The sequence below is a fragment of the Falco naumanni genome, chromosome 3, assembly GCF_017639655.2.
Source record: "Falco naumanni isolate bFalNau1 chromosome 3, bFalNau1.pat, whole genome shotgun sequence".
In the NCBI taxonomy this organism is placed as follows: Eukaryota; Metazoa; Chordata; class Aves; order Falconiformes; family Falconidae; genus Falco; species Falco naumanni.
In genome coordinates, this window is record NC_054056.1 from 62592508 (window position 1) to 62610018 (window position 17511).

Sequence of the window (17511 nt, forward strand, 5' to 3'; positions counted from 1 at the left end):
AGGCAATGTTATAAATTAAACCTCTCTTTCCCCTCTCCCCTAAAAATGTACTTATACCATTATTTTACTTTATTTTACTTTAAATTTGTAAATCTGTTTCCTAAATACTCTGTTATGTACAGAACCATAGAAAGTTATAGCTTTATAATGAGTTGAAAAGGTAACTGCATAGCTGTATACACTTTTATTAATCAAAATTTGATATCTATTTTCTAAATATGAAGTTATATGCTCAAAAATTAGTGTTATATGATAAGCCAGTGTTATCGATACGCTGGATTATAAATTATGGGTTCACATCTACTTCCCTTATGAGAGGTAATATTCCCATTGACTGTAAGGAGAATGGGTTCATGCAAATTGCTGGGCAGCAGATTTTCCCAGTCCCATTCGTTTTCCTAACAGGCATATGGTAGTCAAATGATGTTTGTCTGCATCTCAGTTAACACAGATGAAAGAAAATCCTCCCTGTAAAAACACGTATTCTGCAACTGGGCTATGATCAATGTCCTGTATCTTATTTATGACAGACTATCAGTTCTTAACATGACAGGATCGTGCCCTCCCATACCTGTGCTGCCTTTCAGAACAGGCTGGACATGTCTGGCAGCCTAATGGGGTATCCTCTCTGCTTGAAGATCCGAAATTCCCATACTTTCATTAACTTTACATTGATACAAAGTGCCTTTCATTCTGCCAGTCCTTTATACAGTCATTTGCTCATTGCACCCCTCACTAACGGCTGACCGACATAAACCAGGTAGGAGCTGTTTCTTTAGATCAATCAATAGAAGAATCTGATTTCTAGAAATTTAGGATTATAACTTTGGTAATGGTCCATGCTGAGAGGAAAATCTGAGTGACTGAGCAGTTAAGAGTGCATCGTAATGCAAATGCACAGAGGACCATAGTGAAGATTACTGAAGTAACCTTAACTCTGTCTTCTTACCCTTGGAGGGCTTAACTTCAAAGCATTATTTTTCTTTTAATGTAGGCCTTTGGCAGTTGCAGTATTTCACAGACTGGCAAGCCTAAAAGAACTATAACCATCTAATTTGACCTCCTATATAAAACAGGACACAATGTCACCTGCTGCTGTTACTTTGAGCCAATTAGCTAGTGTGTGACTAAGCATAACTTTCAAAGGCATTCTTTTTTTTTCACTTGAGAAGTTCAAGAGATGGAGAATCCAATAGTTTTCTTGCTGGTTTTTTCCAACAGTTAATTACTCCCCCTGTTTAAAAAATGTATGCTTCATTGCCTGTTTGAATGGTTTCATGGTCTCAGCTTCCAGCTATGGGCAATTCAGGTCTTTTGTCTTTGAACTAAGATCCCTGTATTCACTTGGTATTTTCTCTCCAGTAAATGTCTTAGTTGCTGTAATCAAGTCAACCTAATGCACTCTTGTTGAGGAAGATAAATAGCTTGTGCTTTTAAAGTCTCTCTAAAACACTTCCTGCAGCCCTCCAAATAATTTTGAAGCTCTTTTCTGCTCTTCCCCCCCGCCCCTTTTCAGAACATGGGAACCAGAACAGAGTGCTGTATTTCAACAGCAAATGAGACTGGTATCCGTCAGGAGTCCACCAGCTGAAACCATGCACACCGCCTCCCTATCTCAGCTTAATCTCTCCCTCTCTCTCCCTCTCTCTGTATGTACACATTTATATTCTTGGGCAAAAGTTCTGCAGCCACTTTGGGAAAGGTACAGACCTATGATATTGATGAAATTCATTTTATATTATGATATCTGTTACATCCCCTTCTGCAAAACATTAAATACAGAAAACCAAATTCATCCAACAAGGCCTGCTGCCACCAATAATAGAAGTACAAGCAGATGGTAAGGGGAATGCTTTACCGTGGGACCTGTCACTGCTCCAGGGCCATGATTCATTGTAGCAACACTGGTCCTTGATCCAAGGATGCTCAGGCCAGCCTAAGCTGGGGGGACCCTGCTGGTACTGCTGCCTTTACCAGACCTGTGCCAGTCCAACCTTAGTTTTCACCTTTCTACTTCCATATTATTTTCCCCCCATACCTTAGCTTTTCCCCTTTTGTTTCTCTTCCTGTTTCTACTCTGCTTGAGAAGCATTTGGGGCTGCCAGATAAGACTCCATCTTCTGCAGTTTCCCATAACCATGTGGCCAAAACCATCACTGTCTGTCAGTTTAGGGAAGACAAATGGATACCACAGATATTCCTTCTTTTTCTGCACTTTAAATGACTGGTAATGAAGGTTGCATGTTTGTCCACGGGACTGAGAAAGCTGAAAAGCCAAATCTTAACTCCTTAATGTTGTATGACATCAGGATAACTGTTCTAGCTTTCTAGGCCCATTTATTCCCTCAGAATGAATCACACACTTCTCACATTATCTAAATCTTTCTTATTCTTGAACAGGTTACAATCAATGATACTTAACGGTTCTGACAGAGCACTGAGCTTTTTTTGCCTCTAGCCTGAATCCAGTTCAGTTCAAACATTTTTCTGCGGTTATGTATTTTTTCCATGATGTGTTTTCCAGTGACCTTTAATGACTTTGCTGTTAGATGAGATCAGTTCTGAATTCTACTTTCATTATCATAAAATTGTTTCCACGCTTTCTACAAATAATCAGATTCAATAGTGAGATCAAAAATGCAGGTGTTAACAAGCTAAAATCTTTCCAAATTCCTTGGGGGAAAGTGCTGATGAAGGCTTTAAACGTGCAAACTAGAATAGTCAGCGAAAGTGCTCTCCATTCTAAAATTTGCAGTTTTTAAGAAGTGAAAGTTTATGGTTTTTAGCAAATATGCAGAAACCCCGATAACCTTAAAATAAAATGTCATGCACAGAGCTGCCAAACTTGTTTGTTGTATGAAGATCTCCACTTCTTTTTAAGCATATGAATGCCAAAATATGGTGAACTGCTTAGAAAAATGTCTGCAAATAAGCATGTGCAATCAACTAGTGAAGAAAGCAGCTGTATCACCTAGAAGCAGGCAAGCTGTCTACTGAGGGGGCTTGATTCCTCTCTATTGATGGCATTTTGTGAGAATTTATGAATGCAGAAATCCTGGTCATTCAGTCTTAGGTACAGAATTTCAAGCATTTTGTGTAGCATGGACAAGGCTCCATTTCCTTCTGTACCCTCTGTAGCTGAGTGATGTGAAACTATCAAATTAGATACTGCTTTTTATTTATAAAGCATTAAATAACAAAAACAGCAATGGAGAATTTAATGGGTTATTCTTGCTGAAAATAATAAACATCTAACTTTCAGGAATAACAAAACATGAGGTTGACAAAGAATGAAGTTGGAGGGGAACTGAGGGTCGTGGCTGTGAGAAGACTGATTTTTCAATTATAGCCTATTCGTAATTATGAGGAAACATTTCCAATATTCAAATACAAGATAAAGGCTTGGGGTTTTTACAAATAAATTCATCACACTAACAGTACTCGTTTACATTTGGCAAGCTTGGCTCCTTTCAGAAAATACTGAAAATGCCATGTCCAAAAATTCACATTTGAATAAAAACTAGTTTCACATAGCCATGACGAGATCCATGATAACTTGGTAACAACAACTCTACCGCAAAAGAAGAGTTAAATTGTTCTGTTCTGTCTATTCTTTCAACAGCAGATAATTCATCCAAAAAGAATTTGCCTGCCCTACTTACATCAGGGATCAACAAACTGGACATCATATAAATAATTCACAGAAGAGCAGTCTCTTCTATTAACTGCAAACTGAAAAACTCTGCCTTAAACATGAAACGTGGCTGAAACTGAAATCATCATGCCAGTCTTATAGGACCCAATGGTATATGTGCTGTGCAAATCAAAAATATACCTGACCTGTTAATGAGAATTTTGGGGTTTTTCAATAGATCAGACATAAGGAAGCTGTTATACCCTTGTGGACCAGTTGTTTCTTAGGAGTGTGTTCACTGTTAGCCCGTCTGTAATACAATCAGGAATCAAGCACAGAAACAGCTCTCACCTAGTGAATATTAACTATTTCACCAAAATGCCTTCTATTCCTCTTATATATTACATACTTAAAAGTGAAGAATTATCCAGGCTAAGATTGAATGTGTCATTTTAGGCTTTTGTTCATTTGATTCCATCTTCACCTAGGATGAAGGATCTAAATATATGTAGGACTCTTTCTTTCTCCCCTGGAACCTCTCATGTCTGCTCAGTGTCCTCTTTCCTTTGGCTGTTGTGGATGACAGTAGACATTGATGCTTCCTAAAGCCTTTATCTGTAACACTTCTTAGCTTCAGCTTCTAATTAGCTTAGATTCAGAGCACAGAATCACAACTAAATAAGGCAGGAACATAATGACAAGAAGAGTAAAAAAACCACGGATAGCATTAGGAGAGAAAGAGAAAGTTGTTTCATGATATTCCTCTGGCACTTGGCATTGTAAAGTGGAATCCATCCTTCTTCACATACTGTCCATATGTGTCCATATTATATCAAATAGGGATGTCAGACAAAGAACTGGGTCTACAGTAAGGTAATTGACAGTGAAAGAGAAGAAAGAATAGGAAAAATGAGAGAATGGTGGGTCTATAGGGAAGAACTAAGAGAAAATTAGTAAAGACATGGAGTGCAAACCCCCAAACATGAAGAAAAATAGCTCAGAAAAGGTGTGTGTGGGGAACAGAGATAGAGAGACTGTCCAGTAGGGACAGTGATAAGGTGTGTAAAAATATGCAAGTTACAGCTAGACTTGGCTATTTTGCTTTGAAACAGAAAGAATATGGGGTGCCTTGTGCATGCACAGAGCGTGAACTGCTGTGTTCACATGGCCACATCTCCTACCTACCACAACTTTTGACAAACACGTATCATCATGTGTTACTATACATGACTGTAGACAAACTAGAAATGATTGGTAAGGAAAGTATATATAATTAAAATGCTTTTCTACTTAGAATGCAATACTGTTAAATAAGATTTTAGAGATCAGGTTCTCTAGAGAGGGCTTGTGTCCCTTCTGGAACAGGTGCAAAACTATGAGTGCTATTCAATCATTTGGGTGGTGAGACGGCCTCTCACTGTCCCTCTTTGTCAGCTTAGCCAGGGGTTGTGCCACCAACCTCCATCATCTGTGCTCTGCTCCTTCTCATTTGTCTCTCCTGTTCCCTCTTTTGTGGGGATACTTGAAAATACAGAAGTGATGCAAAAACATGACTAACTCATACGCAAATTTCTGCTGGGAAATTTGCCAGGTTGCTATGGGAAACACACGCTGCAAGGAGCATCTGCTCCCTGACTGTCCTCCTCTCTCCTTGCACATTCACTTACACTCTTGGGAGGCTTACATAGCCTGTCCTTGCTGACATGTGGGAATACGCTTACAGCTCTGTGGTTTCCTTTCACAAATATTGGGCTGTTCATATCCACACTTTCTTTTACCCACTCAGCCTGACGAGAAATCAGACCCAAGAAAACTGAACACAGAAAATCTATGTCCTTGTGTGATGATTGTTTCTGCAAGACCAAGATACAATTTGAATACATGCAATCAGGCCATAATACTGTGATGCTTTTATCATCGCTTGTAACTCATACAGACTTTATAAAACTAACCATCACAAACACATGAGAATCCACTGACACTTAATACACATTTTAAAACCAGTTGCCGCTTAGAACAAGTTAGATGCAAGCCTTCAGCATGCAATCTTGGATGCCTCACACATGTTTGCAGACAGGGGCACTCACCATTCTTCACTCCTGTTACACAATTTTCTAAACAAACAAGTGCATCCTACAAAAGGCTCTTTTCCCCTACAGATGTCCCTGCAATCCAAACAGTCTGGAAACAGCTGGCTGGTTCAACAGTTCTACAGTATCTACAGTCTGGTCCATCAGACAGGAAAAGAGCAAAATTGCTTCGAAGCCTGAATGTTAGTCGGTTAGCTGGGTACAGGCTAATTTCATAGGAAGAGTGTTTCAGTCACATGATCAGGACAGGTTTTCCTCCTGGTTACACTTTTTTGGCAGAAGAATATTTTCCAGTAGATTGAAAAAAATACTTCCTTTTGGCAGGTGACACGATTACATAAGTTAGCCCACAGACATGCTAGTGGAGGTGTATTTTCTTATTCTTATGCCTCACCTTCAATAATACATATTTTCAATCCCAGGTCTTTTCAGCAGAAATTTTTGTGACCTTTACCTTTTGCCTTTTAGTTCCAAAACCCTGTGGAACATGCCCAGATTCAGACCTGTTGTCAGGCTTCAGTTTTATACGCGCATTACCATAGAACCTGTGCTTTCCACACACCAGCACTTGAGATGACTTGTAGACTCCCATTGCTTTTCAGCACAGGCCATTCATGGGGTGTGTGGGGTACACGTTCACAGGTGTACTTCAGACAAGCAGGTTTCATCAGAAACTTGGATTCCCATGTGGCGCTGGTTTCTACTTCTTGTTCACTTCAATTACTCAGCAAAAGAAATCACAGGGAAACGTGCAATTGTCTCACATGCAATAGTTTAAATAAGCCACTTATCAGTGGCTGCTAGAACTGCACCTGCAATTTTATTATTATTACCAGGTACTGCTAAATTTTAACAGCCTTTACTCCTACTGCTTTCTGTACGTGCTTTATAATATTAGCTATAGCACTTACAATTCAGCAGTGTTCCAGCACTCCCACAGAAGTGAGGAAGTCTTTCAGTTTGCCAGCTCACCAAACAGCACTGCCAAATTCAGACCACATGGCAAATACCTGACACATTATATGAAATGAAAAGTATGGCACAGTGTATTGGGTTTGCACGGCAAGGTTTAGGTAGCAGGGGGCTACAGGGGTGGCTGCTGTGAGCAGCTGCTAGAAGCTTCCCCAATGTCCAACAGATCCAGTGCCAGCCGGCTCCAAGACGGACCCACCGCTGGCCAAGGCCGAGCCCATCACTGACGGTGGTAGCGCCTCTGGGGTAACACATTTAAGAAGCCAGAAAAAACTCTGTGCAACAGCAACTGCAGCTGGAGAGAGGAGTGAGAGCAACATCCCCGCAGCCCCCCAGGTCAGTGCAGGAGGGGCAGGGGGGCTCCAGGTGCCGGAGCAGAGATTCCCCTGCAGCCCGTGGTGAAGCCCACGGTGGGGCAGGCTGTGCCCCTCAGCCCGTGAGGGGCCGTGGTGGAGCAGATCCCCACCTGCAGCCCGTGGGGGTCCGTGGTGGAGCAGATCCCCACCTGCAGCCCGTGGGGGTCCATGGTGGAGCAGATCCCCACCTGCAGCCCGTGGGGGTCCATGGTGGAGCAGATCCCCACCTGCAGCCCGTGGGGGTCCATGGTGGAGCAGATCCCCACCTGCAGCCCGTGGAGGACCATGGTGGAGCAGATCCCCACCTGCAGCCCGTGGAGGACCCCACGCCGGAGCAGGTGGGTGCCCAAAGGAGGCTGTGACCCCGTGGGAAGCCCAGGCTGGGGCAGGGTCCTGGCAGCGCCTGTGACCCCGCGGGGACCCAGGCTGGGGCAGGGTCCTGGCAGCGCCTGTGACCCCGCGGGGACCCAGGCTGGGGCAGGCTGTGGAGAACTGCAGCCCGTGGGCAGGGCTGACACCGGAGCAGCTGATGGAGGACTGTCCCCGCGGGAGGGACCCCAGGCTGGAGCAGGGCAGTGTGAGGAGCCTCCCCCTGCGAGGAAGGAGCGGCAGAGACAGCGTGTGATGGACTGACCGCAGCCCCCGGCCCCGGCACCCTGCGCTGCTGGGCGGGAGGGGGGACAGAAATCGGGGGTGAAGTCGAGCCTGGAAGAAGGGAGGGGTGTTTTTAAGATTTAGTTTTATTTCTCATTATCCTACTCTTTGATTGGTAATAAATTAAACTAATATCCCCAAGTTGAGCCTTTTTTGCCCATGATGATAACTGGTGAGTGATCTCTCCCTGTCCTTATCTCAACCCAGGAGCCTTTCATTATATTTTCTCTTCCCTGTCCAGCTGAGGAGTGGAGTGATGGAGCAGCTTCTGTGGGCACCTGGCATCCATCCAGGGCTAACCCACCACACACAGTTAGTAGCAATGCTTTATTTTTCATTCTCCTCAATTCATAGTTATCTAGTCTGGATATTGAACTTACACTTCCTCTACTTTAGTATCTCAATGAGAGCTATTAATGATAAAATTGGAAACATGCAGTACGCATTCAGAAGTAGCCTATGACACAGGAAAACAGACAGGAAAAACGGATAGCCATAGTTTTCCTATGACACCACACTTTTCTCCACCAGGAGTTTAATTCTTCCACTTGCATTACTGTAGAACCTGGACCTAGATATTAAGCATACCCATACTGTGCCAGGCGCTGCACAGGTAGAGCAGAAACAGAGAGCATGACAAAATGAAGAGGCATAATTTGCTGGTCAGCATAGTAAACTTTGCACTTACATGTTTCTAAAGACTCATGAGGTTATCACAGGAGTGTTTGAGGCACTGCTGAAGAAAAAAACAGGAAAGCTCATTCCACTCTGGAGGGAATTCTGGCACAGGACCTAGAAATAAAAGATTTAAGACAGTTCTGCCTTCTGAATGCAAATCACCAATGTTAGTACAAGAAGGAGCTCGGCAGTTTTGACTGCCCAGGCTAAATAGGGACTTCATTTAATTATATCTAAATATGGGTAGAAAACATAAAATCTTTTAATTAATAATAGTAATAAAAGACAGAGCAATCCAGCTGGAGAGCAATTCACTACAAATGTTAGCGCATGTTTTGCTGACTGACTGGATACTAAGCAAAAACGGACTCCAAATAAAATATAAAAATAAATGTTTATTATATTACAATATAATACAGGAAAACAGCACGCAATATGATAAAAAGAAACAGTACTAGTTATTATGCACAATATGGTAAAAGAGCAATAGGAGCGATGCATCAAATCATTACTGCAAAGCATTACAGTGATTAAGAAAAGGATACATCACCGATTACCACCTTAGTAACACCACCCAGGCCCACACTTCAGCTGGGAAGCCTCGTTGCAGCTGATGCCAGGAGTCTCGGTAACTGGGAAGCTCCTACACAGAGCATCCACCCGTAGGTGAGGCTTCTGGCCCAGTCCCGGAGCTTGCCTGCCTTTATACTCAGCCTCAGCGAAAACAAAACCAGCTTACATACCCAGTGTATGCAAGCTTTTAAATTTGTGCCAAGTGCAGGTGTGCGCTGTCTCATGATCCATTAGGTCCACACACGCCAGGGACGCTGGCCAGATGCCCGAGTGTGGTTGAGTTACTCTCACGACACAGCTGCACACGGTATTTATTGTCCGGATGGTCCCACTCATATACTGCCTGTTCAGGGGGCTCGGAACAAGCACCACCTGTCAGATTCATTAAATCCGATTTAAAGTTGTCCTTGAGCTCCCTGTGCAAGTTAAACAATTCCTAATTAAATACATGATCAAAGACTTTTCCATGAGCAGTAACCAATCATTACTTAATAAACTTTCACCACAGTGCATTACACAACCACATCACAGAGGTGACTCAGGAAGGGGCAGGAGTTATCAACCTGGCGAAAAGTCACTGCGTATCTCCCAGAGTACGATTCTGCTATTCTGGTAACTTGTTTAAATGGCTGTAATTTCCAACACAACTAGTTATTACCTTGAGATTTCATTTTCTTTTCTAGCAGAACTGCTGCCTTTTACATTAAGAGCAACATGTTCAGGTTTTGTTTATCCACAGATCTGTTAAGCGAACGCTGTGCCGTCAGGCTAGCGCTGCGTGAACTGCTTCTGGGAAAAAAATGGGAGGTGGAAGATGAGCGGTGCAGTAACGGCTTTTCTTTCTTTCCGTTGATCGTGTTATTTTGCGAAAAACCAACCCCCCAGGTTTTTAAGCAAGGGAGCAGTGACCGCCCGCCGCGGATTGCAGCCGGCAGCCACCTTTCCCCGTCAGTGACGCGCAGAGGACGCTGCGGACGTGGAGGGGCCGAAGCGCGCCCCGACCCGTAACCGCGGCCCCGCGCGGCAGCACGGCCGCACCCGCGGCGTCCGGCTCTCTGACGGCCGGGAGCGCCGCCGCCGCTCGCCCGCGAGATCACCGATTTTTAAAATTCCCGCCTAAACTCAGCCCCCAGCCCCGCCCCCCACGGGGCCCCGCCGCTCCTCGCGCGGAACCGCGGCACGGGCGCTGCGGGAGCCGGGCGCGACACCCCGCTGCCGCCTCCGGCTTCCGCGCCGCCGCCGGGGGCGAGCGCCCCTTCCCGCCCGCGGGGCGTGCCCGGCGCGCGGCCCCGCCCCTCCGAGCGCCGCTCAACGGCCTCGGCGCCGGCCGCCTCGCGCCCCTTCTCCCGCCTGGCGGCTGCGCTCGCCGCCGTGCGAGGGGGCGGGGACGCCGGGCTCGCACACGCGGGCGCAGGCGCGGCGAGGCGGGTGCCCGCGGCGCGGCAGGAGCGGCTCCGCGGCGCCCGTTCGGCGAGGGCCGCCCTATGGCGCCGCCGTGCGCGCCCCCGGCCCCCTCCCCCGCCCGTCCGCCGCCGCCGCCGCGCGGGCCCCCCGAAAAGGGAGATGGGTCCGGCGCGCTCCCCTCCCCACCTCCTCCGCCTCCTCCACGCTCCCCGGCACCGGCGCGCCCTGCTCGCACCGCGCATGCACGTACCCCCGCCCCCGGGGCGCGCGCGCGCACTGAGTGCTCGTGCAGGAGGCGGCGGTGACGGCCAGAGAGACGCGCGCAGACCCCCCCCCAGCCCCCCTCCCCAAATTCCCCCCTCCTCCCTCCCTCCCTGCCCCCCCTCCCCGGCCCCCTCCCGCGCGGCGGCAGCGGCGGCAGCGGCAGCCCCCCGCGCTCCCCGGGAAGTGCGGTTCCGCGCGCGCGCGGGCGGCAGGTAAGCGCGAGCCCTCTCCCCGTTCCCCTCCCCCCCCCCGCCCGGCGGCAGGGCCGCCGTGGCTCTGCGCGCGCGCGCTCTCCCTCGCGCGCCCCCTCCCTCGTCCGCCTCCTCCTTTTCCTCCCCCCCTCCCCTCCCCCGCTCACTGCTGCCGCCGCCCCCAGCAGCCCCGGCTGCTGCCGGCCGCAGCCGTTAAAGCCCAGGCAGCTCGCGCTGGGTGAGATGGAGGCGCCGCGGGCGCGCCCGCCGCCGTCAGCAGCTCGGAGCCGTCGCGCGCCTGCCTCCCGCGCGCGCGGCGGGCGGGCGGGCGGGGGGAGGGCGAGGCGGAGAACACGGACACGGCCAGCGACGGATGCGCACGCTGGGGCGCGCGGGCCCCGCGCGGCGGCCGCAACAAAGGGGCGCGCGGCCGCGGCCTGGCGGCGGCGGGAGCCTGACGTCGCCTCGACCGCCGCCACCGGCGGGGCGGGCGCCGCGCGAGAGCCGTTGGGGCGAGGGGGATGGGGGCGCCGTGCCCGCGCAGCCCCGCGGGGCGGCGCGGGGCGGGGGTAGCGCCGGGCTCGCTCCGGAGAGCGGCCGCCTGCTGCTCGCGGGCGCCCCCGACGACGGGCCGGGAGCGCGGGCGTGGTCTCCAGCCCAGGGCCGCGCCGGCAGCCGCGGGTTCCCGTGGCGGCGGCGGCGACGAGCGGGCCGCGGCGGCCCGGCAGGGCTGGGCCCGCCGGGAACCCGCGCCTGCGCCGCGTCCTCGCCGGCGGGTGCGTGGAGCGGCGTGCGCCCGGCTGCCTCCGCGGGCACGGGCACGGCACGGCAGCGCCGCGGCCGCCCGCCTGCAGAGCCGCCAGAGCCGGAGTGGCCGAGGCACCGAGCCCGGCTCGGACGGCGGCGGACAGGAGCTGCAAGAGCAGTTACAGCCCCGGACACGTTGCCCCCCGTCCCTGCGGTGGTGTCGCTGTGTAACAAGTGTGCGTGTGCGCAGCAGTGGTGGGTGACCCCGCGGCACAGGCGGGTGGGCGAACGGCAACGGGTTCCCCCTGCCTTGGGTCAGTGCTCGGGGTGCTCTGGTCAAGTGCCCGCGCTCGCAGAGCAGTAACTTTGTTTCTTTCACCAGTTACACACCCCTGTCAACACCACTTTCAGCCGATTACTTCGCCTGTATTTGGCTATGGCTTAGGAAATCTCAACAGAATTGCCGCAAAATTGGGTATTCTTTAACAGCACAGGGTGGGATCGCTGCTAGATTATTAGCAGTGACTTTTGCTGTTTGTTTAAAAAGAAGGCAGCGTTTTTCCCCAGAAAAGAGCTCTAAGTGGATCCTGTTGAAATAATTGTTTGTCCTGCCCTCTTCGGTGCTGGAGCAATGCATTTTCCTGGGATGGTAGACTGGGACAGCCCAGAAAAATACACACTGTTTCTTGGGTTTGGGGGGGGGTGGGGTGTATTTCAAACATTTATATGTTACATTTATAATGTATTTCAAACATTTATACAGTTCTTGTCAGGCTATCTTAACATCTGATTATTTAGTACTAAGAAAAGAATTTTGGCTTTCCTCGGGTTTTTTGTAGCCAGTGGCACTATATGCTGAGATTCCAGACGTCCAGAGGTATTTGTGGGGGGCCAAGTGTTCCCATACCATGCTAAACACCCAGCATCAAGAGTGGAAGTTGCATACCTGTCATCTGCTTTCATTTTGTATAGGGTCAAGTATAAATTAGAATTTAAGAAAGGAGTTCCCAGTAGCTCTGTGCCAGGTGATGGAGGATTTGTTCTGAACTGAATATTAAATTTCCCTCCTCTTCGCTGCATTTCCTGCTTCTATCACAACTGGATGCCTGTGGGAGTTTGGGATTGAGTAATTTAGGTGTTCTGGATTATCCTTTAGCTGTTCCAGCATCTCCACTGTTTGGAGACTTGGTATCTTCGGTGTCTCTTTCTCAGGTCCTGGATGCGTGTCCATCTGCAGCCCAGACTGCTGTCTTTTGGGATGCTTGGTCTGCTTGCCAGACCCTCTGCTAGGCTTGCTCAGCTCACTGATAGAGCAGAAGACTCATCACCTTTTTGATAGGTTGGTTGCTGAGTTAACTGTAGTGATTCCTGTAGAGGTTTTTCAGACTTGGATGTAGTGCAAAGTAAGTAACAAGAAAGCGGATTCAGGGAAGTAAAGTAGGCAGAGGAAGGTAAACACATGGATTATGACAACAGCACTATCAGATCAATTTACGCAGTCATCTGTAGAACCAGTCAAAATATCTGGGTGTTTTAACAGTGCATTTTGTATAATTTTAAACAGTTGAAAATGCCGTCTTTTAACATTAATTTAAAACAATTTTTGAAATAGATTTTATCATTTCTTAAAATGTTATTATCTTTCTGTCTTTCAGGCTGAAGGCAGCCCATTGTAAGGGCTAATCTGTCAAATATTTAACAATCATTTGTTCAGAAAATTTCCTGCATTGTTCATGGTAAGGCTTATATTTGATATTTCACCTTTACATGGTAAGGCTTATATTTGATATTTCACCTTTAGTTTGTTATGCTGACACATTTAGAGTATTTTGTATATGTTTTTTAGTATTAACTTTTCCTTTAGCTATAAGAATGACTTCTGCTGCAGTTGAATCATACATTTATTGGGAATTGCAACTTCACAGGTTCCAGTTTCAGGTAACTGAATCAATAAATATTTGAATAAATTAGTATATTGATGCAAAAGTTTGTCCTTTATAAATCACTATGTATCCTCTAAAGTGTATAACCTAGGGAAAGAACTTTATGTATTCACAATTTTACAAATTTACAAGTTTGAGAGTAATGCTTTTATAATTTGAAAGGCTTTTCCTGGTTATATTAAGCAAAAAAAGAACAAACCAAAAAACAAATTGGCAATTCTTTGAGCATGTAAATCACATCAACTGTTGGGATTTTATGACTTGGAGTACTTCATAAAAATGACGACACTTTCCCTTGTTATTTTACAGGAGTTTTTCATCAGTATGTCTGAAACCATTAAATATAATGATGACGATCACAAAACCGTGTTTCTGAAAACATTAAACGAACAACGATTGGAAGGAGAATTTTGTGACATAGCTATCGTGGTTGAAGATGTTAAATTCAGAGCACATAGGTGTGTGCTTGCTGCCTGCAGTACCTACTTCAAAAAACTTTTCAAAAAACTGGAAGTTGATAGTTCATCAGTAATAGAAATAGATTTTCTTCGTTCTGATATTTTTGAGGAAGTTCTCAATTACATGTATACTGCAAAGATTTCTGTTAAGAAAGAGGATGTAAATTTGATGATGTCTTCTGGCCAGATTCTTGGTATTCGATTTCTAGATAAACTCTGCTCTCAAAAACGTGATGTATCCAGTCCTGAAGAAAACACACAGTCCAAGAGCAAGTACTGTCTAAAAATAAACCGTCCTATGGGGGAACCTAATGATACTCAAGATGATGAGGTGGAAGAAATTGGAGATCATGATGACAGTCCATCAGATGTGACAGTGGAAGGAACTCCACCAAGTCAGGAAGATGGAAAATCACCTACCACTACCCTGAGAGTGCAAGAGGCAATTCTGAAGGAGTTGGGAAGTGAAGAGGTTCGAAAAGTAAACTGCTATGGCCAAGAAGTGGAGCCTATGGAAACAACCGAATCAAAAGACTTAGGATCTCAGACCCCTCAGGCTTTGACATTTAATGATGGCATAAGTGAAGTGAAAGACGAACAGACACCAGGCTGGACCACAGCAGCTGGGGATATGAAGTTTGAGTATTTGCTTTATGGTCACAGGGAACACATTGTATGTCAGGCTTGTGGTAAGACCTTTTCTGATGAAGCGCGATTGAGAAAGCATGAAAAGCTACACACTGCTGATAGACCATTTGTTTGTGAAATGTGTACAAAGGGCTTTACAACGCAAGCTCATTTGAAAGAGCACCTGAAAATACATACAGGTTACAAGCCTTACAGTTGTGAGGTATGTGGAAAGTCTTTTATTCGTGCACCGGATCTAAAAAAGCATGAAAGAGTTCACAGTAATGAGAGGCCGTTTGCATGCCATATGTGTGATAAAGCTTTCAAGCACAAGTCCCACCTCAAAGACCATGAAAGAAGACACCGAGGAGAGAAACCTTTTGTCTGCAGTTCCTGCACTAAAGCATTTGCTAAGGCATCTGATCTAAAAAGGCATGAGAACAATATGCACAGTGAAAGAAAACAAGTTACTACAGCCAATTCCATCCAGAGTGAAACAGAACAGTTACAGGCAGCAGCTATGGCTGCTGAAGCAGAGCAGCAATTAGAAACTATAGCTTGTAGTTAAAAACTAAAGCGGGAACTTTATCAGAAATAATATAAAAAATGACAATGAGCAAAATCTATCATTGGTATACGTTTAGACTGAGAATTATCTTTTCAAGAAAACATATTTTTAGAGGATTTGGATGCCACATAGGAACAGATAGCATTGCTTGGTTAAGTATTTTAAAGCATTTCAGAGATGGATATTCTTAGAATATGAAACTGTTTTGTTGTCATTAGCAGCATAATGCACTAATATCCCGATTTATTTGAGAATACGATCAAGTTATCTATCAAACAGGGATCATCACCAACTGGTGTTTTTTCATCCTGTGTGGAATACTGCATACAATGTAGACATTTAATTCAGTGATTTAAGTTTGAAAACGTTGAGATCTCAGAAAATAACAAAGATGGAAAGAATATACTTGCTTTTCATAATTATGAAGGTGTTATACCTGCGTTTTTTGAGAAACAGATGTTGGTTCCCTAAGCTTTTTAATTGCTCCTTTTTTCACCTAAGTAGGTGCTAGGGGTTGTACAACAAGGGTGTAAGGGGGGATGGTGATCAAAATGAAATTGCTTCTTAGTCCATTCCCTCAGATATCCTCTTATTTTAATTAAGGTGGCAAGTTTAATTAAATACTTGCTTTCCTGGAAAAGCCTGCATTGTTCACAGTGGTCCTGGCTGGCAAAGCAGAAGGTCATGGCATTGACCAGTCCCTCTGTGGGGAAAAGAGTCTGCCTCTTTTATTTCTGCATTCACTCTTATGCAGGCCCCCAGAGATGAGACAGAGCCACAAAGGAAATAGGGTGCAGCGTGAAAGAGGCATCTTCCTTACTTAGACCCATCAGAAATTAGTTAAAGCTAACACAGCCTGAGGCTGTAGTTTTTATTATGCAGCTTTCAGCTCACCTAACCTAGCACAGTTGCAAAGGAGTGTTTCTGGCAGCACAGGAGAATTAGCTGTTCTGCTGAGTGACCAGGTGTCACTGCCAGACCTCTGGAGTTGCAGAGCACAGCCATGGGCTGTTGCACACCTGCCTGCAGTGTTCAGGCTGGCCATACGGGCTAATAGGTTCTGTTCAAATTTTAAAACTTCTGCCTTCTGACCCACCATCTCTCGGCAAGCGCAAGACTTTAGTCATCAACTTCAGTTGTTATTGATCCATAATCAGTGTTCGCTAACAGACTGTTACTTAGTTGCCTGTTTTGTTTTTTCAGGCAAGCTGGGGTAGATGCTGCTAATTTAACTTTTAACTCACAGAGTCAAAATAAGTGGTCTTTGGATTGCAGTCTTCTACATGTAGTCAACAAGAGAAGACACAGTAACAGTGGTAATTTAATCCAAAGGGGTATCGAGCCTTTATTTTAAATTTGTAAATACTACAACTGTTGTCAAAACTTCATTTGAAGTTGGAATGGGCAAAAAAACACACCCTTGGGCATGTGGTTGGGTAGCATTGGTCACTTGCGATACATATAGCATATGAAAGTGTTAGACCAGTTTCTGGTAAGTTACTGTGTGGTAGATCACATCTTGCTTTTTTCTAAGTAGAAATTGAAAATAGTGTTTTTGGAACTGTTATATGGAACTTTGATTATTGGTTGTGTTTTTTTTATTTGGTTGGGTTTTTTTACAGCTTCATTTTATTCATGTATTCATCAGGTTAAGCAGTTATCTTAAAATGCCAATAGCTGTTTGAAAGCTAGTCTGTAAATAAAACATGAACTTAATATTTTAGAAAATGTAAACTTTGGACCTTTACCGATATATTTTTTTAAAATGTTGCTTCATTTTACATTCAGTAATATTAGTTTGTAAACAAACTATACATTTTGTATCTGTGCAACATCAAAGGATGTGTATTCATTGCATTTTATTGGTTCTCTTGAGGAACATGATAAATGACCATTGTTAAAATGTTTTACTGTATATGATCATAGATATAAAATTGGTAGGTCCAAAATGGGATCTACTTTTTTCTAAATATATTAGTCTTGCTATGTTTTCTTACCTAAAATTGTGTTCACTTTTTCTTAGATGATAAAATTGGGATTGATAAGACTGTACAAAGGAGATCTGTTGTGATAAGAGTTCAAGAATGTAAAAGATGAAGAGAGTAAATTTTCTCAAGATCTCTTATGAAGGAGTAATGAGCTTAAATTACAGCTGTGAACATTTATGTTAGACATTAGAAAAAATCTTTTGAAGGGTTGAATAATGAATTATTAGAACAGAATGACTGAGGAGGCACTGCAATCCCCAACTAGTGACAATATTCAAGAACGACTTGGACAATCATCTGTTAGGAATGGTATAAATACAGTTAATTCTGCCTTGAAGCTGAGGGATAAGCTAAGTAACTTCTC

At 45.6% G+C, this 17511-nt stretch overlaps 1 protein-coding gene across 4 annotated transcripts; it reads left to right on the plus strand.

The window, feature by feature from the left end:
* Nucleotides 1–8813: 8813 nt before the first annotated feature.
* Nucleotides 8814–17162, plus strand: ZBTB14 (zinc finger and BTB domain containing 14). 4 transcript variants are annotated; one of them, XM_040587423.1, is made up of 3 exons: nucleotides 8814–9569; nucleotides 13219–13299; nucleotides 13816–17162. In XM_040587423.1, the coding sequence occupies exons 2-3, from the start codon at nucleotides 13297–13299 to the stop codon at nucleotides 15157–15159; spliced, it is 1347 nt and encodes a 448-aa protein (XP_040443357.1). In that variant the 5' UTR covers nucleotides 8814–9569; nucleotides 13219–13296; the 3' UTR covers nucleotides 15160–17162. The 4 variants fall into 4 exon arrangements, with proteins under 4 accessions (XP_040443357.1, XP_040443356.1, XP_040443359.1 ...); XM_040587422.1 differs by lacking the exon at nucleotides 8814–9569 and adding an exon at nucleotides 10634–10837; XM_040587425.1 differs by lacking the exon at nucleotides 8814–9569 and adding an exon at nucleotides 11011–11054.
* The last annotated feature ends 349 nt before the right edge of the window (nucleotides 17163–17511 follow it).